This window comes from Rhinatrema bivittatum, chromosome 14 (genome assembly GCF_901001135.1).
Source record: "Rhinatrema bivittatum chromosome 14, aRhiBiv1.1, whole genome shotgun sequence".
NCBI classification, from domain to species: Eukaryota; Metazoa; Chordata; class Amphibia; order Gymnophiona; family Rhinatrematidae; genus Rhinatrema; species Rhinatrema bivittatum.
This window is the reverse complement of record NC_042628.1, coordinates 939,397-966,934: the sequence shown is the minus strand read 5'-3', so window position 1 is coordinate 966,934 and position 27,538 is coordinate 939,397. Positions and strand designations below refer to the sequence as shown.

General features: G+C 45.3%; 1 protein-coding gene across 1 annotated transcript in view; it reads right to left on the bottom strand.

Moving 5' to 3' along the window:
• Positions 1-25,951, bottom strand: part of ERN2 (endoplasmic reticulum to nucleus signaling 2) — a 58,814-nt gene extending 32,863 nt beyond the window's left edge. The window contains exons 1-7 of the mRNA XM_029577195.1: positions 25,714-25,951; positions 17,078-17,195; positions 15,049-15,082; positions 6,363-6,435; positions 3,387-3,459; positions 2,804-2,926; positions 2,427-2,528 (exon numbers count right to left, since the gene is read on the bottom strand). Coding sequence (XP_029433055.1) covers positions 2,427-2,528; positions 2,804-2,926; positions 3,387-3,459; positions 6,363-6,435; positions 15,049-15,082; positions 17,078-17,195; positions 25,714-25,779 — 589 coding nt within the window. The 5' untranslated portion in view covers positions 25,780-25,951. The remainder of the gene's footprint in view (positions 1-2,426; positions 2,529-2,803; positions 2,927-3,386; positions 3,460-6,362; positions 6,436-15,048; positions 15,083-17,077; positions 17,196-25,713) is intronic.
• Between the last annotated feature and the right edge of the window lie 1,587 nt (positions 25,952-27,538).

Sequence of the window (27,538 nt, the reverse complement as noted above, 5' to 3'; positions counted from 1 at the left end):
GCAGAAGGAAGGCCAAATGACTGCCAGTGAGGTTAAAAGGTAAAAGTGAAAGATCCAGTTGAAAATGGGACAAAGCATAAGCACTGTCAAGTTAGATACAAAACACTGATGTGGCAGGCAAATAGAATTTGAAAAGAAGCTGGCAGTAGAGGCAAAAATTCCTAAAATTTTAAAATAAATCCACAGCAGGAAGCCTATGAGGAAGTCAACATGACCGTTCAAATATCGAGGGGCTAAAGGGGCACTTGGGGAAGACAAGGCCATCGCAGAAAGACTAAATTAATTCTTTGCTTTGGTATTTACTGAAGAGGATGTTGAGGAGATAACTATGCTGGAAACACTATTTAATGGTAATGATTTGAAAGAACTGAAACAAATCCTGGGGAACCTGGATGATGTAATAGAGCAGATTGACAAACTAGTGTAGTAAATCGCCTGGACCAGATGGTTTACACCCCCATACTCTGAAATTGCAGATCTGATATTAGTAATTTGTAACCTATCATTAAAATCATCTATTATACCTGAAGATTGGAGGATGGCCAATCGGATGGCTGCTCTTTAAAAAGCACTCCAAGGGTGGCTGGGAAACTGTATAGACTGGTGACCCTGACTTCAGTGGTGGGAAAATCACAGGAACTATTCTAAAGAATAAAATTACAGAACATAAAGAAATCCATGGTTTAAAGGGACACAGTCAGCATGGATTTACAGAAGAGAAATCTTGCCTCATCAATCTGCTACATTTTTTTTAAGGGGGTGATAAACATGTGGATAATGGGGAGCCAGTAGATGTAGTGTTTTTGGATTTTTAGAAGGTATTTGACAAAGCCTACCATGAGAGAAACTTGAGATAAAGACAAAGTCATCAGATAGGTGTTAAAGTTGTATTATGGATTGCAAACTTGTTAAAAGATAGGAAACAGAGCAGGAATAAATGGTCAGTTTTCTCAGTGGAGAAGGGTAAACAGTGGAGTGTCTGGGACCGGTGCTTTTTAATATATTTATAAATAAATAATCTGGAAAAGGGAACGAGTGAGTGATCAAATGTGCAAATGGCACAAAATTGTTCCAAGTGGTGAAATCACATGCAGATTGTGAGAAATTGCAAGAAATCCTTGCGAGACTGGGAGATTGGGTATCCAAATGGCAGATGAAATGTAATGTGGACAAGAGCAAAATGATGCGCTCAGGGAAAACTACCCCTCGCTGTAACATGATTTTAGGTTCCATATTAGGAGTTACAAACCAGGAAAAGGATCTGGGTGTCACTGTGGACAATACTTTGAAATCCTCGGATCATCATTTATTAATTTAAAGCTTTTATATTCCGATGTTCGTTTGTACATCACATCGGTTTACAGATAAAGGCTTAGGAGTCACATCAAACAATATAAAATAGTTGCACAGAACAATATAAACAAATGGTTACAAACATAGTACTTTCCCACAAGCTCCACTCTGGTTGTTCTTTTTTATGCAGCAGTGGTCAAAACAACAGACAGAATGTTAGGAATTATTAGGAAAAGAATGGAGAATAAAACAGAGACTGCGTGCAATTCTGATTACTGCATCTCAAAAAAAAAAAAAAAAGATATAGCTAAACTAGAAAAGGGCAACCAAAATGATAAAAGGGGATGGAACAACTGCCCTATGAGGAAAGGCTAAAGAGGTTAGGATTGTTCAGTTTAGAGAGGAGATGGTTGAGGGGGGATATGACAAAGCTCTATAAAATCATGAATAGAATGAGTAAATATGAACCAGTTATTTACTCTTTAAAAAAATACAAAAACTAGATGATACTCTGAAGTTAGTAAGTAGCAGATTTAAAACAAATCCTCTCTCACTCAATGCACAATTAAGCACTAATTATTTACTGGAGAATGTGGTAAAAGCAGTTGGTGTAACTGGGTTTAAAAAAAAGAAGATTTGGACAAGTTCTAAACTGTTATTAACCAGACAGACTTGGGAAAAGTCACTAATCATCACTGCACACTAGCAGCACGGGATCTATCTACTGTTTGGTTCCTGCCAGGTACTTGTGACCTGGACTGGCCACTGCTGGAAGCAGGATACTGGGCTTGATGGACCCTCGGTCTGACCCAGTATGAAGGATTGAAAAAAAAAAAATCTGAAAAATCCAACCAATGGGCAAGATCAGAGTGAATTTTAACCAGTAGTGTAATAGACGTTTGTGGCGTTACAGAAAGCATTTGCAGAGGGTACACCAGGGGATACTTGAAAAGGCGAGAACAGCAGAAGAGAATGAGGAAGATGAGTGAATGCCATTCCCAGAACCCCTCAGACAGGGAAAACGCTCTCTTGTTTCCAGACAGGATACAGCAGTAATGCAATAATGCTCCAGAGGGGAGATGGTAAGCAGCAAGGTACAGAGCTGCATCCTCCGTAAGGACAGCAGTACTCACTGTATTCCCAAGTCTCATCGTAGAGTGCAGCAGAATAATCCCGATACGTGGCATTCCAGCGCAGTTCACGAGACTTGGTGTCATACATGGTGATCATGTACTCTACAAAAGGAGGGAGCCCACGTGAGAGCCGCAGTGCCTCGGCACATTTCTCATTATTTACTGTACAGAAAAACAATCCCAGCTAGCACTTTCCTCAGAAGCCACTGGTACAGGTTTCTGCTCATCAATCAGTTTGCATCGATCCTTGGCAAGAGAATGGAAGAGTCACCATAAACTCAGAAACGTGTTCCACTCTCCTGGGGCTGCACATCCACCCCACCCTCCCCTCCATCATCCTGGGGATGGGACTGCACATCTTTCAGAGTTGTACTTACGCGTCCGTGCAAAATAAAGCAATGCAGCAGAAGGGCCTAGGCTGTCCCAAGACTCTGTAGATAAAGTTGATTGTTTCTCTCCAGATTTTGGATCCACAACAAACCAGGTGTCCTGCTTCTTTCCTAGTGACAATAAATCTTTCCTTACATATATATGCAGCAGAAAAATCTTGTCCTTCTGTCACACAAAACACATCCACATCCTGCATTCCTACATCGCACAGAGCCTCCTCTCCCCACCCCTCACACAATGCAAACTAGAGAGTAGATTATCTGCATCTCCCAGTGAGCTGCCTGTCACTGTAGCACTGCTGGCATTGCATGCAGAAAAATCTTGTCCTTCTGTCACACAAAACACATCCACATCCTGCATTCCTAGGTCGCACACAGCCTCCTCTCCCCCACCCCTCACACAATGCAAACTAGAGAGCAGATTATCTGCATCTACCAGTGAGCTGTCTGTCACTGTAGCACATGTAGCACTGCTGGCATCGCATGCAGAGCTTCCACAACTAATCTCGACAGAAAGATGTCATTAAGTTCTCCTATTCTGCCCACACATCCGCTCTTACAGGATTCCTACCTGTGTACAGGCTTCCATCTGAACTGCGGCACGGAGAGGACTGCACCAATTCTGGGATGGTGAATGGAAGCTTCTGGTGGAAAAACAAAATACACAGGGTAACATTAAGCATGTGAAAGGCTGCTTTTCTGAGAAAACCCATTCCATATCACATGCTTTGCAGAGCCCCATATGGCCCAGGACTATTGGACCTTGATTCACATCTCAGATGGTGTTTAGTACCACACATCTTATCCTCTGAAAAACAGGCTTCCCAAACCTATCCTAGGGACCCCACAGCCAATCATCTGCAATGAAGATGCATGACATAAGATTGCATACCATGGAGTCTCAGTATATGCAAATTTATCTCATGCATATTGGAGTAACAGGAGTAACAAAACACGCCCCTCAACAACAATTCACTTACAGGAAATCATGCTCCTCCGATGACCTCTGCAATCACCTAGTCTTAGAACTCCCCATCATAAATGTTTCCACTCCTAATTCAGCCCTTCACTCATGGTACAATATAACAGAAACGGCGGCAAACAAACTCTGTCCACTGACAACTAAAAAAACTCAAACACAACATTTCTAAAAGACAACCATGGTTTAATGAAGAACTTCAAAATCTAAAACTCTCCCTTAGACAGAATGAAAGCAAATGGCGCAAAGCACCAACAGCGTCCTCCCTCTCCGCCTACAAACTTGCCTTCCACCGCTACAAGAGTTCCACGTTAAAAACAAAAAGAGACTTCTACGCTCATAAGATCCATCACCTGATTTTTGACACTAAAGCTCTGTTTGCCTACGTCTCCAACCTAACTCAAATCCACGTACCGGACATTCCGCTCAACCAAGCTCAAGAAAAAGCAGAGGAGCTGGCCATCTTCTTCAGCAACAAAATCACTAACCTTCTAACAAAGTTGACGCCCAATACCCTATCTCCACCCTAACAAAAACATCTCTCAACTCGTTCGAACCTATCACAACTTCAGAGATCCTAAGAGTAATGAAAAAAATGAAACCTGCGTCTCACCCGTCCAAACTGCTTCTTCGTATTCCAGACACCATCTCCAAAGCTCTGGCAGACATTATCAACTGCTCTTTATCCCAAGGAATCTATCCAGACGACCTTAAAATGGCTTCTATCAAACCGCTCCTGAAAAAACCAAACCTAGATCCAGAAGACCCCACCAACTTTCGCCCAATCTCCAACCTCCCTTTCATAGCCAAGGTCATGGAAAAACTAGTTAACACTAAATTATCAGACTACCTTAAGGATCACAAAATTCTCTTCCCCTCTCAATATGGCTTCCGGAAATCATTAAGTACCGAATCACCTCTTATTTCCTTAACAGACTACCTCATCATGGGCCTCGACAAAGATCAGGCCTATTTATTGATCCTCTTGGACCTCTCAGCCGCTTTTGACACTGTTAACTACGCTATGCTCCTAAACCAGCTATCGAACATCGGCATAACAGGCACAGCATTGGCCTGATTCAATACATTCTTGAGAAATAGAGGCTACAAGGTCAAAATACACAACAAAGAATCTAAGCGCTACCCTTCATCTCTAGGAGTCCCGCAAGGCTCATCCCTCTCACCTACACTCTAACATTTACCTTCTCCCTCTCTGCCAGTTACTAACCAAACTGAACTTAAAATACTATTTATACGCTGATGATGTCCAGATAGTGATCCCTATCAAAGAATCCATCAAAAAAACCCTAGACCTATGGGAAACATGCCTTCGAGAAATCAACTCCCTCCTCTCCAGTCTGAACTTAATCCTAAATTCTTCAAAAACGGAACTCCTTCTCATATCCACGGAGAACAGCAACATCACCACAAATCCTTCAGCAAACCTACAAATAGCACAAGTAAGAGACCTAGGAGCGATCATCGATAATCGGCTAAACCTAAAAGCTTTTATAAACCAAACCACCAAGGACTGCTTTCATAAACTGCATGTCCTAAAAAGAATAAAACCACTGTTCCACGCTCATGACTACAGAACAATCTTACAAGCAATAATCTTCTCTAAGTTAGACTATTGCAACTCTTTATTATTAGGTCTCCCATCATCACATACTAAACCTCTTTAGATGGTTCAAAACACGGCAGCCAGAATATTCACAAATACACAGAGAAGAGATCACATTTCCCCAATCCTCAAAGACCTACACAGGCTGCCGATTCATTATAGAATCTTATATAAGTCCATCACCACAATATACAAAGCTATCCAACAATATGCGCCGCTCAATCTACAAATCCCTTTCAAAAAACATACCTCCTCCAGACCCATAAGAGAGTACTATAAGGAATCTCTACAGGTACCTCACTCCAAAACCTCCCATCATATAACCCTCAGAGACAGGGCTCTCTCTACAGCAGGACCTCCTCTCTGGAACTCCATCCCACCGGAGCTGCGGCAGGAACCCTGCCTCCCAACATTCAGGAAAAGACTCAAAACGTGGCTATTTAAAAAAGCCTTCCCAGACTTCGAATAAATCTTAACTCACCTCTAACCAACTTCCAGTCATTACCCTTACGCAGAAAACTACAAAATGGCAATGACATGTTGTAGTAAATACCATAAATTCTGTAAATGCATTCCGTTAAAGTTTGGTTAATATATTCTGTGAAATTCCTATCACCTTTCTCTGCTCCTAGTTGTACTTTTCCCTGTTTTATTGTAACTGTAATTGTTTTCGTTCAGCACCTGTTATTTGTTTCTTTTACTGTAACTTATCACACCCCCTGTTTATTGTAAACCGGCATGATGTGATACTCTCATGAATGCCGGTATAGAAAAAACTCAAATAAATAAATAAAATTAAATAATCACAGGGGATATCCTGAACACCAGGCCCGTTTGTGGCTCTTCAGAACCAGAGTTTCCTGCCTTCTTCTATGGGATCCAATCTTTCCCCTTCATGTAACCGCCATAAAGCCATCTTCCCACCACACCGTCCTCCTACTCACCATTAACCCCTCTTTGTTCTTCCCACCCAAAACATACAGGCTGCCATCACTCGGATCAGGGAGGAAAGACGGCCTGCAAGTAGGAGAACACAAATTCTCAGTTAGAAAAGCTGTAGGATACCAGAGACCTTCTTCCACACTGCACTCGTGGGAGATGCTGGTGAGATTAAAATTACCTCAACTACAAAAAGGTCAAGCAGTGCACAATAATTATACAAATGCTGAGCAGAGAGAGTGCGAATAATAAATATCAGTCACTTGATCCTAGCACCCCCACAACTCTAAATTCCAGGACCCTCAGCAATCCAAGACACTGATCCAGCTGTTCAAACCTGCAATATCCTGGGACCTCCAACAATCCAGGACTCCTTCCATCTATAGTCCCAGGAACTCTGCTAACTAATATCCCAAGATGCAGTCCCAGAACCCCTAGTGGTCCACAATGCAGTCCATGCACCCCCACACCTGTGATATTCCTGGACGCAACCCCTGTAATTTCCCCCAGAAAGACACAGGCCAAGTCACTGCAACACCATAGGTAGTCTCCCATGCAGAGGACGAGAGCTTTCACACTTCCAGATTCCTGAATTGTTTAAAAAGCCATCAAGAAAGGTGTCAGTAGTACATGAAAACGAGAGCACAGGGGTCTCTTTTTGCAATCTGGAAAAACCCCAAAAAATGTACTACTATAATATTCCTTTAAATAAAGGTTTCACAAAGTAATACTACTAGAGCTTCCTGCAAGACTAATATGGCTTCTGGAACTGTACTGAAGGAAGGGAGCAAAGCTTTCGTTTACTCCAAATAGGCCAAGCAGAAAGTGCCTTCAAGGGCCAGAGGCCCAAACCTTTACAGAAAAATTGGTTCTTACCTGCTAATTTTCATTATTGGAACAGCAGAGATCAGTCCAGACGCATGGGTTCTCTCTCTCAACCAGCAAGAAAAGCCTTACTGACCCTGCCACCTGCAGTCCCTCAGTATGAGCTGTACCCAAGCCAAGATGAGATTAACCGTAAACATTAGCTTCAACCCTCTCAAACCAAGCAGGAGGAAAGGCAGAGCTCTTCCAACAAGTATGGGTGATAAAACTTTATAACCAGCAACAAACTCTGTACTATTTACACACCGAAAACGAGAATCATCTGTGGTATTCCAGGAACGAAAATTAGCAGGTAAGAACCAATTTTCCTTTACTGTTCATAAGAAAATGCCATACTGGTTCAGACCAAGGGTCCATCAAGCCCAGCATCCTGTTTCCAACAGTGGCCAATCCAATCATACCCCAGATCACTCCAGATGCATGAGATACACCCAAGCTCCCCTAAATAAACTAAGTGGGAATGTGACAGACACGCTCGCAGAGCACTCACCAAAACCCAGACCTCCAACTGGTAATATCTGGTGAAAGCGGCGGTCTACCCGTTCTTCTGTGGAAAGACTAGCCGACACTCGAGCCAAGAGGTTGCCTGTGCCCTAGTAGCATGGGACACAGTTCCTCAGGAAGTGGTCGAGCCCTGCAAATGTCTCCTTCAGCCACTGCACAATTGTAGCCTTGGATGCCTCTCCTCAGAATGACCAGGGATCTGACCTCAGAAAACCGTTGGTAACTTTGAGATACTTAAACAATGCCCAACGTATGCCTAACAGGTGATGCTCCCTCGCATTCAGCGTTACTGAATCCAAATTTGGAAAAATCAGGGAGCTCTACTGTCAGACTGAGGTGAAAGACAGAGTAGCTTCAGCAGAAGAGAAAGCACAGTGTGGAATGACATCCCTGCCTCCAAAATCTGAAGAAAAAGGGTCCCTACACAATAAGGCATTAAGCTCCGAAATCCTTCTGGCCAAATAAGCACCACAGAGACTACTTTCTCGGTGAGAGACGCCCTCTTCAACAGTTCAAATGGAGCACCACAGAGTACCCACAGCAACAGATTAAGAATATAAAAAGACATAAAAAACATGCCATAGCGGATCAGACCAAGGGTTCATCAAGCCCAGTATCCTGTTTCCAGCAGTGGTCAATCCAAGTCACAAGTACCTGGCAAATACCCAAACATTAAATAAATCACAATTCCTTATTGATTAATAACACTTTATGGACTTCTCCTCTAGGAATTTATCCAAACTTTTTTAAACCAGTTACACTAAATGCCATAACCACATCCTCTGACAATGAATTCCAGAGCTTAACTATGCACCGAGTGAAAAAGAATTTTCTCCGATTTGTCTTAAATGAGCTACCTTACCAGGACTAGGGGGCACTCCGTGATCTGAGATAGTAAATAACTGTCCATTCATGATTTTGTAGACTTCTATCATATACCCCACTCAGCCGTCTCTTTTCTTTATCTTTATTTAGAATTTATCAATCACCTGTATCCTAGGCGATGTACAAAAGGTCTGTAAAAGGCCTAAAACATGCATAATAAAACATAAAATCGAATAAAAAAACGAGCTGAACAGCCCTCAACTCTATAGCCTTTCCTCATAGGGGAGCTGTTCCATCCCCTTTATCATTTTGGTAGCCCTTCTCTGCACTTTCTCCAATGCAACTATATTTTTTTTTTAGATGCGGCGACCAGAATTGTACACAGTATTCAAGGTGTGGTCTCACCATGGAGCAATACAGAGGCATTTAACATTTTCTGTTTTATTCACATTGCACTTTCTAATAACGCCTAAAGTGTTTTTTTTTGACTGACACAGCACACTGAGCAGATGATTTCAATGTATGTGATGCCTAGATCTCTTTCCTGGGTGGTAGCACCTAATATGGAACCTAACATTGTGTAACTACAGCAAGGGTTATTTTTCCCTACATGCAACACCTTGCACTTATCCACATTAAATTTCATCTGCCATTTGGATGCCCAATCTTCCAGTCTTGCAAGGTCCTCCTGTAATGTATCACAATCTGCTTGAGATTTAACTACTCTGAATAATTTTATGTCATCTGAAAATTTGATTACCTCACTCACCATACCCTTTTCCAGATGATTTATAAATATATTAAAAAGTACTGGTCCAAGTACAGATCCCTGAGGCACTCCACTGTTTACCTTTAATCCTACTCTCTGTTTCCTGTCTTTTAACCAACTTGCAATCCACAAAAGGACATCGCATCCTATCCCATGAGTTTTTAGTTTTCCTAGAAGCCTCTCATGAGGGACTTTGTCAAACGCCTTCTGGAAATCCAAATACACCACATCTACCAGTTCACATCTTTTTTTTTTTCACGACGTGAATAAATATGTAGGAGATTTTTGAAGCAATACTTGCCTTGGGTAAATCCATGCTGGCTGTGTCCCATTAAACCAGGTCTATCCAAATGTTGTGTGATTTTATTCTTTAACAGTTTCCATGATTTTTCCCGGCACTGAAGTCAGGCTCACCCCTGGAGCCCTTTAAGTGTCTGGGTTACATTGGCCACCTTCTCGTTTTCAGGTACAATGGATGATTTTAATGATAGGTTACAAATTAATTGAAATAGGTCTGAAATAATTGTGGCAGAAACAAAGGCCCCCGTCACATCCTTCCCCACAGTGTAGGAGATGGCTGTAAAATTACCCTAATCTCGGCTTGCGAGGCAGAACTGCCGATCGGGTGGATTTCCTGCCCATGTCCTCTGCCCCAGTTCACTTCGAGCTCCTTCCTCTCCATGCGCACTTCTTACACAGCCACACTGTGTTTAAGCAACTCGCGTGGTGCGAACAGGCTCGTCAGCATTTCCTGTGCTCAGAGGTCGCCAACACGTGCGTGCTACTGAGTCTTAGAGGAATTATCCCCCACAGAAGTAAACAATGGCCCTGGACTGTGGCCCAAAGTGAGCACAGCCCGGCCTATGCATCCAAGTCACATGCGCCACTCGGCCTCAGAGGGATTCCTCCTGCGAAGATAAGCCCTGACCCCGGCCTATGCATCCAAGTCACATGCGCCACTCGGCCTCAGAGGGATTCCTCCTGCGAAGATAAGCCCTGACCCCGGCCTATGCATCCAAGTCACATGCGCTACTCGGCCTCAGAGGGATTCCTCCTGGGAAGATAAGCCCTGACCCCGGCCTATGCATCCAAGTCACATGCGCTACTCGGCCTCAGAGGGATTCCTCCTGGGAAGATAAGCCCTGACCCCGGCCTATGCATCCAAGTCACATGCGCCACTCGGCCTCAGAGGGATTCCTCCTGCGAAGATAAGCCCTGACCCCGGCCTATGCATCCAAGTCACATGCGCTACTCGGCCTCAGAGGGATTCCTCCTGGGAAGATAAGCCCTGACCCCGGCCTATGCATCCAAGTCACATGCGCTACTCGGCCTCAGAGGGATTCCTCCTGGGAAGATAAGCCCTGACCCTGGCCTATGCATCCAAGTCACATGCGCTACTCGGCCTCAGAGGGATTCCTCCTGGGAAGATAAGCCCTGACCCCGGCCTATGCATCCAAGTCACATGCGCTACTCGGCCTCAGAGGGATTCCTCCTGGGAAGATAAGCCCTGACCCCGGCCTATGCATCCAAGTCACATGCGCTACTCGGCCTCAGAGGGATTCCTCCTGGGAAGATAAGCCCTGACCCCGGCCTATGCATCCAAGTCACATGCGCTACTCGGCCTCAGAGGGATTCCTCCTGGGAAGATAAGCCCTGACCCCGGCCTATGCATCCAAGTCACATGCGCTACTCGGCCTCAGAGGGATTCCTCTTGCGAAGATAAACCCTGACCCCGGCCTATGCATCCAAGTCACATGCGCCACTCGGCCTCAGAGGGATTCCTCCTGGGAAGATAAACCCTGACCCCGGCCTATGCATCCAAGTCACATGCGCTACTCGGCCTCAGAGGGATTCCTCCTGCGAAGATAAACCCTGACCCCGGCCTATGCATCCAAGTCACATGCGCTACTCGGCCTCAGAGGGATTCCTCCTGCGAAGATAAACCCTGACCCCGGCCTATGCATCCAAGTCACATGCGCTACTCGGCCTCAGAGGGATTCCTCCTGCGAAGATAAGCCCTGACCCCGGCCCATGCATCCAAGTCACATGCGCTACTCGGCCTCAGAGGGATTCCTCCTGCGAAGATAAGCCCTGACCCCGGCCTATGCATCCAAGTCACATGCGCTACTCGGCCTCAGAGGGATTCCTTCTGGGAAGATAAGCCCTGACCCCGGCCTATGCATCCAAGTCACATGCGCCACTCGGCCTCAGAGGGATTCCTCCTGGGAAGATAAGCCCTGACCCCGGCCTATGCATCCAAGTCACATGCGCTACTCGGCCTCAGAGGGATTCCTTCTGGGAAGATAAGCCCTGACCCCGGCCTATGCATCCAAGTCACATGCGCCACTCGGCCTCAGAGGGATTCCTCCTGCGAAGATAAGCCCTGACCCCGGCCTATGCATCCAAGTCACATGCGCCACTCGGCCTCAGAGGGATTCCTCCTGCGAAGATAAGCCCTGACCCCGGCCTATGCATCCAAGTCACATGCGCTACTCGGCCTCAGAGGGATTCCTCCTGGGAAGATAAACCCTGACCCCGGCCTATGCATCCAAGTCACATGCGCTACTCGGACTCAGAGGGATTCCTCCTGCGAAGATAAACCCTGACCCCGGCCTATGCATCCAAGTCACATGCGCTACTCGGCCTCAGAGGGATTCCTCCTGGGAAGATAAACCCTGACCCCGGCCTATGCATCCAAGTCACATGCGCTACTCGGACTCAGAGGGATTCTTCCTGCGAAGATAAACCCTGACCCCGGCCTATGCATCCAAGTCACATGCGCTACTCGGCCTCAGAGGGATTCCTCCTGCGAAGATAAGCCCTGACCCCGGCCTATGCATCCAAGTCACATGCGCTACTCGGCCTCAGAGGGATTCCTCCTGCGAAGATAAGCCCTGACCCCGGCCTATGCATCCAAGTCACATGCGCTACTCGGCCTCAGAGGGATTCCTCCTGCGAAGATAAGCCCTGACCCCGGCCTATGCATCCAAGTCACATGCGCCACTCGGCCTCAGAGGGATTCCTCCTGGGAAGATAAGCCCTGACCCCGGCCTATGCATCCAAGTCACATGCGCTACTCGGCCTCAGAGGGATTCCTCCTGCGAAGATAAGCCCTGACCCCGGCCTATGCATCCAAGTCACATGCGCTACTCGGCCTCAGAGGGATTCCTCCTGCGAAGATAAGCCCTGACCCCGGCCTATGCATCCAAGTCACATGCGCTACTCGGCCTCAGAGGGATTCCTCCTGCGAAGATAAGCCCTGACCCCGGCCTATGCATCCAAGTCACATGCGCTACTCGGCCTCAGAGGGATTCCTCCTGCGAAGATAAGCCCTGACCCCGGCCTATGCATCCAAGTCACATGCGCTACTCGGCCTCAGAGGGATTCCTCCTGCGAAGATAAGCCCTGACCCCGGCCTATGCATCCAAGTCACATGCGCTACTCGGCCTCAGAGGGATTCCTCCTGCGAAGATAAGCCCTGACCCCGGCCTATGCATCCAAGTCACATGCGCTACTCGGCCTCAGAGGGATTCCTCCTGCGAAGATAAGCCCTGACCCCGGCCTATGCATCCAAGTCACATGCGCTACTCGGCCTCAGAGGGATTCCTCCTGCGAAGATAGCCCTGACCCCGGCCTATGCATCCAAGTCACATGCGCTACTCGGCCTCAGAGGGATTCCTCCTGGGAAGATAAGCCCTGACCCCGGCCTATGCATCCAAGTCACATGCGCTACTCGGCCTCAGAGGGATTCCTTCTGGGAAGATAAGCCCTGACCCCGGCCTATGCATCCAAGTCACATGCGCTACTCGGCCTCAGAGGGATTCCTCCTGCGAAGATAAGCCCTGACCCCGGCCTATGCATCCAAGTCACATGCGCTACTCGGCCTCAGAGGGATTCCTCCTGGGAAGATAAACCCTGACCCCGGCCTATGCATCCAAGTCACATGCGCTACTCGGCCTCAGAGGGATTCCTTCTGGGAAGATAAGCCCTGACCCCGGCCTATGCATCCAAGTCACATGCGCTACTCGGCCTCAGAGGGATTCCTCCTGGGAAGATAAACCCTGACCCCGGCTGTGCATCCAAGTCACATGCGCTACTCGGCCTCAGAGGGATTCCTCCTGCGAAGATAAACCCTGACCCCGGCCTATGCATCCAAGTCACATGCGCTACTCGGCCTCAGAGGGATTCCTCCTGGGAAGATAAACCCTGACCCCGGCCTATGCATCCAAGTCACATGCGCTACTCGGCCTCAGAGGGATTCCTTCTGGGAAGATAAGCCCTGACCCCGGCCTATGCATCCAAGTCACATGCGCTACTCGGCCTCAGAGGGATTCCTCCTGCGAAGATAAGCCCTGACCCCGGCTGTGCATCCAAGTCACATGCGCTACTCGGCCTCAGAGGGATTCCTCCTGGGAAGATAAACCCTGACCCCGGCCTATGCATCCAAGTCACATGCGCTACTCGGCCTCAGAGGGATTCCTCCTGCGAAGATAAGCCCTGACCCCGGCCTATGCATCCAAGTCACATGCGCTACTCGGCCTCAGAGGGATTCCTTCTGGGAAGATAAGCCCTGACCCCGGCCTATGCATCCAAGTCACATGCGCTACTCGGCCTCAGAGGGATTCCTCCTGGGAAGATAAGCCCTGACCCCGGCCTATGCATCCAAGTCACATGCGCCACTCGGCCTCAGAGGGATTCCTCCTGCGAAGATAAGCCCTGACCCCGGCCTATGCATCCAAGTCACATGCGCTACTCGGCCTCAGAGGGATTCCTCCTGCGAAGATAAGCCCTGACCCCGGCCTATGCATCCAAGTCACATGCGCTACTCGGCCTCAGAGGGATTCCTCCTGGGAAGATAAGCCCTGACCCCGGCCTATGCATCCAAGTCACATGCGCTACTCGGCCTCAGAGGGATTCCTCCTGCGAAGATAAGCCCTGACCCCGGCTGTGCATCCACACTACCTGGGCTAAGTGGGAGTCCCCCAAAACAGTTTGTGGTGGAAAGAACCGGTCTCCAGCCTTTCCAGCAGCCAAAGCCTCAATCTTCTCCCTGTCTACTGCCATCCTTTAAAAAAAAAAAAAAAACCCCACAAAAACACAAGTAGAAATAAAGCAAGAATACGTCCCTGATCTGCTGTTGGAGGGGGAGAGTGCAATCTCCTTGGGGAAAAACAAGAGAACCAACACACTGGCTTTCGGTCTTCTCACTGTCCATGGGCTGAGTCAAAGAGAGGTTCACTAACTCCTCTGCTCCACAGGTCCTTCATGGCACCTAACATCCAGGAGCAAACAGCTAGTTTTCTTTCTTTTTTAAGTCTCCAGACTGCAGGTTTTGCATCTCTGCCATCGACAGGAGACTGAGAAATACTGAGGAACTGGGTTAAAGCAGCAGCAGTGTCAGTGAAGCTTTTCTTCTCTGTCCCCATGCATCTAGACTGCTCTGGGGTATGGACAGGAAGACATTTTACCAGTTCCTTCTGAGAGGCAGCGGATTATCTCGTCCACTCCTCCAGGCTACGTTCTATATCCTCCACCCCCGCCCTACAAAGGCAGAACATCCATGGACCCTGACCTCCATGGTCCTTACCCACAGGATCTTAAGAACTGGCTACTATAGCTGAGATCTGACAGCTCCTTCCCACCCCAACCCTTTAGGGACACAGAACTACGAAAATGGAGAAAAAAAAGGAACAGAGAATCTAACTTACTCCGCCAAATGCACAGGAATCTGGATAACAGGGTCTGAAAGAGGGATAGAGGCCATCACTAATACATAAGAACAGCTGGTGACCACAGCCAGAGTACAAATGCAAAAGCCACATTTCAAAAAATAGTAGAAATGCTGCATAAGTTTGAAAAGGCAAACACATAACAAAACATTTTAGAAATTCATTTAATCAACACATAACCCAGCATGTTGGTCCTCTAAGTGGACTGCCCTCAAGATGCACGTGTGAAGGAAAACCAGTCATTAAATAAAAGGCATCAGCATCAGGAATAGTACAGGATACCCGGAAGAGGTGAAGTAGGAAATGTATGAAAAATCCACTTTGAAGTGCCTGAAAAGCTCAATATAAGTCAAACAAATAAATCTGCAACAAATGTCATGGAGGTCTGTTCTGACAAGATAAGAACATAAGATTTGCCATACCAGGTCAAACTGAAGGTTCATTAAGCCCACTATCCAGTTTCTGACAGTGTCTAATCCAGGTCACAAGTACCTGGAAAGATCCCAAACAGTAAACAGATCCCATGTTCCTAACAAAGGTGACAAGTAGTGGTTATTCCTCAAGTCTATCTGGCTATGGACTTCCAAACCTTGTCTTTAAACCCAGCTACACTAGCTGCCTTAACCACATCCTCTGGCAATGAATTCCAGAGCTTGTGTGTTCAGTGAAATAGAAGTTTCTCCAATTGGTTTTAGATGTGCTACATACTAACTTCATGGAGCATCCCTAGTCTTTGTATTTTTTGAAAGAGTAAATAAGCAATTTACATTTATCCATGCTATTTAAATTCATGATTTTACAAAGCTTTGTCCTATCCCTCCTCAGCTGAACGTTTAGTCTACCTTATCAATAAATGTGTAAGTGAGAATGTAAGTGATGGTTTTCCTTTCCATATGCATCCCTGCTGGCAGACCAGAACATAGGATTACCAAGTTTGGGGGGTTTTAAGAACTGAATTTTATTTAAATGTGTTAGTGTGCTGGATTCTCCCACTTTACCCTCAATACAGTATCTTACCAGTTGCAGCCACATACATATTTGTCTTTATTTGGAAGCAACTTTACCTTCAGAAAACCTTTACTCTTGACCAAAACTAGCTTTTGGTTTTCTAACCTGCAGTGCCCCTGATCTTAGAAAACTGGAGGCTGATACCAAAGCACAATAGTGCAGCAGCACTTCTACCAGCTCTGAAACTCAAATGTATTATTTATTGCACTTATCTGCTACATCGAACAATTGATCAGTGCAGATTACAAATGAAACATATAAAAGAAAGATAAAACAATAAAAAGAAAGACAACAGATGAAACAAAATGCAGCTAATATACATCAGAATTAAAAGTGAGTAAATCCATGAATCTCTTCCTGCCAGACCCCTGCCTGCAGTATGTGCAGCACTGCCTGCAGTATGTGCAGCACTGTCACGGGGCTTTCCCTGCAGTATGTGCAGCACTGCCTGCAGTATGTGCAGCACTGTCACAGGGCTTTCCCTGCAGTATATGCAGCACTGCCTGCAGTATGTGCAGCACTGCCTGCAGTATGTGCAGCACTGTCACAGGGCTTTCCCTGCAGTATGTGCAGCACTGCCACAGGGCTTTCCCTGCAGTATGTGCAGCACTGCCTGCAGTATGTGCAGCACTGTCTGCAGTATGTGGAGCACTGCCACAGGGCTTTCCCTGCAGTATGTGCAGCACTGCCTGCAGTATGTGCAGCACTGTCTGCAGTATGTGCAGCACTGCCACAGGGCTTTCCCTGCAGTATGTGCAGCACTGCCTGCAGTATGTGGAGCACTGCCACAGGGCTTTCCCTGCAGTATGTGCAGCACTGCCTGCAGTATGTGCAGCACTGTCTGCAGTATGTGGAGCACTGCCACAGGGCTTTCCCTGCAGTATGTGCAGCACTGCCTGCAGTATGTGCAGCACTGTCTGCAGTATGTGCAGCACTGTCACAGGGCTTTCCCTGCAGTATTCCCCACAGTACACTGAAGGAGAGAAGGGCTCTTCCATACCATCTTTTAATGTCCATTTGATGTGTCCTGTTCTTTTACTCACTGCATGCAGGTTCCCATCCAATGTAGATATGAAGAGAAGAGTCTCTGGGAGTGTCACTTTGTGCTCAGCGCCGCACTGAAAGACAGGTGCCAAATGCCATGTAAAACAGATAACCACCTCAGAACCGTAAGTCGTTCAGTAAGCACACAACGGCTGCAGCATCATGAATAGTTCAGCCTATGTTAACAGAGACATCAGCAGCCCAGCTCATGGAACAGGCACAGATGCACAAGAAATCTGTGCTGGAAAAGGGAAGTAGTGACTGCTTCAGACAACGTTTAGCAAGTCCAGGTTTATTGTCCCCAGTAGTATATCTTAAGATCGGTGTTACAACAAGCCTAGGAAATGCTCAGCAAAGTTCAGCGAGTGCAGCTTTCAGGATAAACTTGAGTTCTAGGACACTGTTTGAGCTGATAGCAGCAGATAGGCCGAGTAACACATACATCAGAGAGGGTGCAGATTAGTGAGAGCATCACTCTGATTTACAGGAGTCCAGTCAGGAGGGGCCAACAAGTGGCTAAGTCATTCCACACAATACTCTCGCCTCGGAGGGTCATTAGACAGTACCTGAGCTAGTTCTGATTTTATGGACCTAAAAATCACAGACCCACTTTCCCACAAAAGCTCAGGAGCCGTGTGGGGTTTTATTTAATATTAGATCATAGATTACTCTACACAATCTGGTAAGGCAAAACTTAGTTTACTAAATGTTATAAATATATGGATAATAAATCAAAGTAATAATCAACATTGAATACAGTATCACAGTAAGCTGCACAGAAAGCAATACAGGTAAATCGGAGAGACAGACAGAAATAAAGAGAGAATATTGATAAAGAACAACTCCCTTATCCGCCCTCCTCATATAAGCAGTGTTCATACAAAATCTGGAGGACTTGCAGGCCCGGGGACTCTGAAAGAGAACAACTAGCTCTGTGTTCCTCTCAGCTCATCCAACTAAAATAAGCAAATGCTATGCTTTATAAATCCCTCTGCAAGTTAGGTGCCCCAGTCAGTACCAGCCTTTTGATCTCCCATTTGGTAAAAGACACCAACTGTTTAACTTATTATCAGCTCACTGGCATGGGTACAAGACTTTAGCATTTCGTCTTCCCAGATGATAAGAAATACCAAAATGTCTTGGTCTTTGATGTCCCCAGAGACATCAGATGTTCCTTGGGGCCATCCCAGCTCTTTATCAGCTCATTGTTAGCAGAATTTCTCAGGAATGCAGGGAACAAAGGGACAGAACCTCTGCACTCAAATCCCAGGCAATAAATTGATTCCTACGCCTCATTCATTAGAGCCTGTTCTGATCTATTCGCGGTACAGAAGTAGATTCAGAGGAAGAGAGTAAAATAAACTGTGCAGCAAGTCTATGTTATATTGGCATAAATATGTAATTATTCATTTAACAATATAGCACGTTTAATTTAAGATTTTGCATATAACATTTTCTGACTTATGCCTGAATATTTATTTTATTCTTTTGAGTTTAAGGTAGGGGAAAAGGGTCTTTGCAATTGGTAAAGAGAAGGGAGGAAGGAGTATCAGCATGGTGATGGGATCTCGGAGATGGAGAATCCAGGACCAGGAGTGGAGGGAGAGAAGATAATCTGAGATAGGGGCATATTACAAAACGCAGCCGCCCGAATACTCACTAATGCGCATCGCCATGACCACATTACACCGGTACTCCAATACCTCCACTGGCTACCAGTAGCATCGAGAATTACATACAAAGTCCTTACCCTCATACACAAATCAATCTACAACCAAGAAATGCAATGGTTCTCTGACCACTTTACATTCCACAAATCCAATAGACCTACAAGAACAATACACCAAGCCAAACTCAAGACTCCCACTCTCAAACAAATTAAACATGTTTCCACAAGAGAACGATCATTTACCATAGCAGGAACAAACATCTGGAATAAAATGCCCACAGACCTGCGCCTGGAGCCTTGTCTCAAGAAATTCAAACAAAACTTAAAAACTTGGCTCTTCAGAGAAGCTTATACATAATGCCCTTAGACTCCTCAAACAGCCTCCCTCTCCTACCATTCTATCAGCCAGCCTCACTCCCCCCCCTTCCCTCTCACTACTATCTGCCTTCCTCTGCCTGAATGTACCTAATTATACATAGATTGCATATTTTATTTGTACATAATACACCTAAGTTTATACCGTTGGTAATTATACATAGTTTCTCCCATAAGATTAGATGGGATTCAATTGTACCATATGTCGACTCATTACCTTGTTTATTGATATATGCTTGTTCTTTCTGAATTGATTGAAAAGCCTGTTGCTAAATTATTGTTCATTGTAAACAGAGGTGATGTTTGAAACGTTCCGCGGTATATAAAAAAAACCTTTAAATAAATAAATAAATAAATAAAATACCGGGGGAGCTCAAACTGGTCCTTGCCCCCGGTTAGTCAGGTTTTCAGGATATCCATAATCAATGTGCATAAGAAATATCTGCATACATAGAAGGTAGTGCATGCAAATAAGTCTCATGCTCATTCATTGAATATTTACTGAAAATCTGACTGGCTGTGTCTCCCACCCTATACTATACCCTCTCTCACTGGCACACTTACAGCCTCTGGTTTAGATACCATCTCTCTCACGATGGCACATGTTCTCCTTACGCCTGCCAATCCTCTCACACACACAGAGCCTGTCTTATTTCCTCTTTCACCTTTCCCCATCCCCAGGTCAGCCCTCATTCTCATATGCCAATGCTGTTAATTACCATCTCAAAAGCATTCTAGGGCTTGTAATCCGGCCATATCTATCTAGAAAATAAGGTTATAGAGAAGTTAATCAGAATGGGCCTAAATCCCAGGAAGGACCTGTACTGACTGGCACTAAGCACAATAGTCAAGTCACACATTAGAAAAATACTTATTTAATAGTCACCAATTTTTTTTTTTTTAATAAAATTTAGAAAAAACAGGGTTGCATGGAAAACAGAAAGAGCATATGATATCAAGCTTAGATATCGTCAGTATCCAAGGAAATATAAACAGCTGTCCCAAAGTTTGAAGATAAATACAGAAGAGTTAGAACGCTGTGGGACACCTGAACCAAATGACTTTCCAAGAAGAAGAAATCCCCAGTTTTAACTTGTGTTCTGTATTATTAATAAATCCAGTACCCAATTGACAGTCTATGCAGCCACATTTCATGTGAGAAGCTAGCACAAGCAATGTAATACCTAACAGAACTAATATCACTCTTCTCCCTTTATCTAGCTCGTGTCGCAAACCGTCCCAAAGTATACAAATGCATTATAATATTCTCAGTTTGAGACTAGCAGAATGCCTTTACATAGATCCACGGTGTGGCTGCACCTTGAGTATTGAATGTAGTTTTGGTTACTCAACCTCAAAAAAGACATTAAAAAAAAAAAGTTAGATTTAGAGAGAAGGGTGACAAAAATGATGAAAGGGATGGAAAAGCTGTGCTATGGAGAAACACATTAGGGCTCTCTAACTTGGAAGAGAGACAATTGGGAGCGGATATGGTTGAGACATCAAATCCCGAGTAAATAGGAAATGGTTATTTACCCTTTCAAACAGCACTAGGGCAAGGGGACAGCTCCATGAAAGTAGGAAGCAGCAGATTTAAAACAAATCATAGGAAGTACTTTATCACTCAGCGCACAATCATGCTCTGGAATCAGGTAGCAGAGGAAATGTTGAAGGCAACTAACATAGCGGGGTTCAAAAGAGGATTGGACAAGTCCCTGCAGGAAGAGTCCATGAACAGTTATTAGCCAGGTAGGCTTAGTTTACTTTTTTATACTCCACTTTTCAGCACTTCAAAGCAAATTACAATCCCTGGGAGATTCAAGAAATAATCAACTATTGGTGATATGATGGGTACTGGTGATCCAAACTGGCCACAATCAGAGACAGGATGCTGGGGTCAATGGACCTGGCCTGACCAAAATGACATAAGAACATAAAAACAGGCCATACTGGATCAGACCAAGGGTCCATCGAGCCCTGCATCCTGTGTCCAACAGTGGCCAATCCAAGTCACAAGCACCTGGCAAGTACCCAAACATTAGATTGATCACAAGCTACTACTGCTTATTAATTACCGTCATAGCAGTTTATGGATTTATCCTCTAGGAGTTGGATCAGGGAAGCGTAGTGATCCCACATAGGAGGCTTGTGAACAAAATGAGAAGCTTGGAAGTGAGCGCCAAGGTAGTGGCGTGGATTACAAACTGGCTGACTGACAGGAAACAGCGTGTGATGGGAAACGGAACCTATTCTGAAGAGAGAGCGGTGTTAAGCAGAGTGCCACAAGGATCGGTGCTGGGTCTGATCCTGTTCAGATTCTTTGTGACCGACATTGCGGAAGGGAACATTTATTCATATAGTTTATAACTATAAAACTGTGGGGATCTATAGCAGCTTGGCTTTTTCTGTTTCCCTAATTGGAGGTGTATTGGTGTTTAGGGCCTGGTTTAATATTTGTAGTGTTGCCTTTTTATAGTAGGGTTGTTCCATTTGAGTTCGTGCCATAATACAGGTGTAACTTTGTGCAGATTAGTTTGTGTGTATTATTGCAGATCTGGGACTTTGTTAGGTGCTATATTTCTCTTCCCATTTCTCCAGTTTTGTACTGCATGCACAGGGGCATTTTTGGTTTCCCATTCCAGTTTCTGTCTCCATATTTATAGTTTGTGGTCTCTCTGTACTCTGTGAAGGTCGATTGTGTGTATGTGTGACTGAGGTGAGGTATTTAACTAGCATGTAGCACCTTATTTGTTGCATTTTCTCAATAGGACATGCATTGGTGGTGAACTGCTGTCTTTTTATAAGTAGGGCTGTTGCACCTGGTAGTAGAAGTACTTTGTGTTGCTGTTATTGAGATAACACCAGAATATGTTTTTTGTATGGCGAATGTTCTAGTTCTGCTTTATACCCATTGCTGAGGGTGGGGTTCCTGTGGATGCAAAGTGTACATTTTCATTTAGCCTTGTGCCTGTCATGTGTTCAGTGTGTCACGCATGTGAGAACTATCAGGTGTGTGCTGACAGAAAACTGGTTGATAACCACTGACCTAGTGTACTGTGTTCAGGACTGGTGCCCGTATTTCAAAAAAAGGATAAAGACAGGATAGAGGCGGTTCAAAGAAGAGCGACCAAAATGGTGAGGGGTTAGCACTGGAAGACTGAAGGATCTGAATATGTACCCCCTGGAGGAGAGGAGGTGCAGGGGAGATATGATACAGACCTTCAGATACCTGAAAGGTTTTAATGATGCACAATTAACCAACCTTTTCTGAGGAAAATAAATAAAGAGAACTAGAGGTCATGAAATAAAACTCCAGAGATGACTATTCAGAACCAACGTCAGGAAATATTTCTTCACGGAGAGGGTGGTGAATGCCTGGAAGGCCCTTCCGGAGGAGGTGGTGAAGACAAAAACAGTGAAAGATTTCAAAGGGGCATGGGATAAACACCGTGGATCCCTGAAGGCTACAGGATGGGAATGAAGAACGTGTGCATGGGGGTAACTTGCTGGTGTGACGGTTACTGCCCTTAACCAATAAGCTTTCACACTGCTGATACAACTCCCACATTGCTCTCTGCTTCCATGGCAAGCGGTAAAGGGGAATTGCATGCAGACAACAAGCAACGAGAGCCCAACTTTTACAGTCTGGGAAACTGATAAGCATGGGGGGTAACCTGCACAGCATGGCAGATACCACGATAAGCTTGCTGGGCAGACTGGATGGGCCATTTGCTCCTTTTCTGCCATCATGAACTGCAGAAGGAAGCTCTCTTGGGCACAATGCAAGTATTAGCACTGACATTTGTGAAATGGAGATCAGACTCAACATACCCTGGCTTATAAGTGAGGTTCAATTCTGTCAACGTAATCACAAAACCAGTGCCCCAAAGGGGTTGTAGCTAAAGCTTGCAACGTATCCATTAACGAGGCCTCAGCCTTGTGTTCAATCCCCTCTGAAAGAGGATTCATTACTAATGAACATGTAAAGAAAAGGACCCCCCAAAGTCGACAACATTCACCCACTTCTCCTCCCCAGTTATAAAAGTCTTTTTACATAATCGTTTTTCCAGAATACAATGAGCTAGGACATAATCAGAGTTCTGTATTGTTGTTGCCTTCCTTTTGGCCAGTGATTAACAGGATGACCAACTAGAGCAGCCCTAGTTCTTATGTTAAATTTGTGTGGCTAAGAAATGAAAAGAAATAGATACCATCAGAAGAGGCGAGGACCCGCTCACCTGTCACGTACAACCTGGAGACAGGTGATGAAGCTCTCACAATAAGCAGTACAGGGATAACTGAATAAGAGCAGCTTAGTGGTGTTCAGCAGGAGCCTCTCCCACTGCAGAAATCCTGGAAGCAGTTTTCTATCACTTACACAGCAGAAAGGCAAACACTATCAAGTCCTCAGGTTATTCAAGAACCTCGGAAGGGCAGAAACCCCTAACAGTTTTCAGTTTAATCTTGGGTATAAGGAAACTTCGGGATCAGTTTTAGGTGAAACTAGTGATGCCCCAATGCTGCGCATTTAGGTCCTGGGAGGACGTAGCAGCACTGCATTGCCTTTTCTTTGCTATCATAACAATCCAGTTGTAAGACGGAACATTATCCAGGATGTCAGAAATCAAGGCGTTGGTTTTGGCCAAAATTTGAATCTGTGTTATGAAATGAAAAGGAGTTTTTCTTGGTCATTAGACTGAAACCTGTACAATATGGGGAGGCGGTTAACTGCCCCATCACCGGTCTGCATTGGAGACATAATTACATGAACATTGCCAAAGGAGAATTAAGCTTCTGCTTCAAAATCAATACAAATTACCCAGGCGTGATATGTACACAACTGCATTACCATTTTTACTGCCAAAATGCTGCCAACCTTGATAATATTAATTTGTTTCCTGGATGCAGTACTCATTTGTTCCCAGCAAGTTATCGTACTTCCTGATTGGAGATTTTATAAAGCATTTATACCAACACCCCCTCCAGTGTTTGAACAAGGTTTGGAAGGCTCCACCTGTGCAAACATTCTTCCAGGAAGCAAAGCTCTCTGAGAACAGAGGCATGAAAATGAATGCAAAGCTCTCTGTGATACAGCAGAAGCCCAGCGTTCTTCAATGAGTCGTTCTCTCTGCAGTATTGAGTTACCAGAGTCAGTCATAAGTACAAAAAGACAAGCTTCCTCCTTCTTACTGGAGGAATTTAATTTACAGTCTGGGATCCAGAGAAAAGCAATCTGGAGCAATGACAGCTATCTCAGGTTAGTTACCCCTGGAAAGTTTCACATGCATTGGTAAATCAACAAATACATCCCAGACACCACCGGGTATGGGCAGGCAGGCCTCTATACAGCTCCTTGGGGGAAAAACTCATTCATTTACTGTCTTGAAGCCCTATACACTCCCCAGAAATGCACTGCCTTCAGAAGCAGCGATTCAGGCCTAAAGTCCCTCCTCGGCCTAGCTGTGGATTCTTAAGTTCCTTTCAACAGTTGTACTACTAGTTCTTCCTTTTTCCATTTCTCTTTCTGCTGAAGCTACATTCTCCTGTCTTACACTGTTGCTTCCTCAGGAAAATGAATTCTGGATGTGCAAAGTCTGAGCATGCAATTTTTCAATGCAGAAGCAAATCAAGGAACCGGAAATTTAAAGTGGAAACCTAGCTTGGTGGTGAGGGAAGGCTTTCATTTTTCTAATGTGATCAATCCCCAAGGGAGGATGGGAATAGTTAGCAGTGCGCCTTCACTTTTGCCTTGTCTACTTTTTCATGTATTTTTCTGTGGATGAACAAGGATGGAGCCGTTTGTAATAATGATTCTGACTATATGCAACATAAGCAGAACTGCAAGTCCATAGATCCAGTACATTCCTAGTCACACCCCAGTCCTAAAACCTATACATCACAGCTTCTAAACAATGCATTCAAAGAAAAGGACCAAACAGTCCATCCAGCCTGCCCAGCAAGCTTATGGTCGTATCCGCCGCATCATACAAGTCACCCCCATGCTCATCAGGGTCCTTGCTGCTTGAGTACAAATCCCCATTACCTCCTGCCAATGAAGCAGAGAGCAATGAAGAAGTTGCATCAACAGTATGAAGGCTTTTTGGTTAAGGGTAGTAACTGCCACACCTGTAAGTTACCCCCATGCTTGTTTCCCCGCTTTTTATAACAAACAGAAATGGAAAAAAATAAGTGGAAAGTATTTTTCCCCATCAATTTTCACTCTTTTTTGTTATAATAAACACTGATTCATTCCTGGAAAAAAAATAAAGGTCACCATGTAGTTTGTGTTACACTGTAAACCGATGTGATATCCTGGATGAATGTCGGTATATAAACATTTTAAATAAATACATAAATGTACTCGGTGCACAACAAAGATTTTGCTTTAAAAGAAGAAAAGTAATTAGGGCCGGGGAGAGAATTAGCACTTTCAGGTGCAGTCCGACCCTCCCTCTCTGGCTGCACTTACAGTAAGGAGTCAGTGAGGGGGGAGGCTCCGCTTTGCCCCGGGCATTTGCCCCCAGCGGAAACGCGAGCTCGGGCCTTACCTGCGCGAGCAGGAACGTGAAGGGCAGCAGCGCTGACGCCGCCTCAGACCTCAGGCTCCGCTCCATCCCTGACCCAGGCTCCGAGCGACACCTGCGCTGTCACCATCGTTACCACCCACACTTCCGGCTCGAGCCGGATCCGCACCTGCCACCGCTCCGCCAATCGCACAGCAGCCGCTTCCCAGCCTGGCCAATGGGAAGGAGCCCGGAAGCGGTGGCGCGTGGTGCGCTGACACGTGGAAGATCCCCGCTGTTCTCTTTGCAGCTTTCCTCGGCTGCCCGTGTAGGGGAGGGAGGTGCGTGAAAGGGGCCTCGGGCATTAAATCTCATTTTCGGAAGCCGAAATGCCAACATCTTTCTTGTTTACCCCTGGACACCTGTCTCCAGCGGCCAAGGAACATGTGCACAGGCATCACTGGTGACATTTTGAACCTTAAAGGCTGTGACAATTTTTGTTATCAAACTCTGTTAGAAGTTTACATTATCACAACGGGAGCCCGAGCACTGTTTGTTAATAATAATATTTCGGATTCTTTGCCCGCTATTCCAAATCATACTCAACATAGCTGACAGTATTATTTTCCTCTTTTTGGACTAATCCCCGGGTCTCTTTTTCTCAAATATGTTATTTCTGTTATAGAGCGTAGTGTTGGAATAAATGGTGTGCTCTGTATGTTCCTTACTTTTTTTTTCCCCTTTCCCAAGGCCTGCGCAGGTCTCCTCTGAACCATGACCCAACCCAAAAAGCACCCTTGTCTTGAATTGTGCTACTATTTTAGCCTCACAATTACATCCTTCACCTTTTATTTATTTTGTATTTACAAGGAATTTTCTATATACTTTGTTTCGTTTGTAGCGGATAACATAAGGAATATACATAAAATTAAAAATATATTAAAAATACAATGATCAGAATATCTAAATTTCCAAACGTTAGGCTACCGTTTTTAGAGCTTTTTTCAAAAAGGAAGTAACACCACCCGTAACTGTTTGGAGCTGCTATGGAAACACTTTTTCTCTCGTAACCGAGCCTCACACGATGTCTTCATTTTAAAACTTCCTTTCCACAGGAAAAGCTTTACGTCCTACGCATTTACCCCTCTGAGATATTTGAATGCCTTTATTTTATCTCCCATTCTTCTCTCCTGTCCTCCCGGGCAGCATTTCTGCCCCCGGTGATTATAGGAGGATGAGGACCAGCATTTTCCTAATCCTGCAGACTGGGACCACTCCTGAGGTTAATGAATCAGCAGCAGGGCCCCTTTCTTCCTGCCTTTTGGAGGGGCGGTAGAGCAGCAGCTTGTTCGGTTTCATGCTAATTTATTAACATGCAGCTGCCGTTGCCCCAACTGGAAAAAAAAAGGCTATGGGACGGGCGTATTAACTGTATTCATGCTGCTGACTGGGGCAGGGCGTTATCGTTTTTATTTTTTTTAAATAAACGCGACTTTTTTTTTTTCTAGAAAAATTTCTTAAACTTTATAAAACGACAGACTAGCTGCAGCGCACAGCCAGCCTATGAAAGCGCAGGCAGGGCAGGGAGTATATCTTCCCCCCTCCCCCAAGCTTTAATTTAGGGGATCTTCCCCCCACCCAGGGCACGGTTATTAGGCTCTGCCTTGCACCCCCTGTGTCAACCCTGACTGCCACCTCATTTGCACCTGTCAAGTGTGCGCTGCCCTTGGGTGGCCCCTGACACATCACCGCTACAACTGGGCCACATAATTTAACATGACCTAGCAATGAGGGTAGAAAAAGACCAAATGGTCCTCCCAGTCTGCCCAGCAAGTTTCATAGGGTAGGAGCTGCCACTCCATGGAGCTTA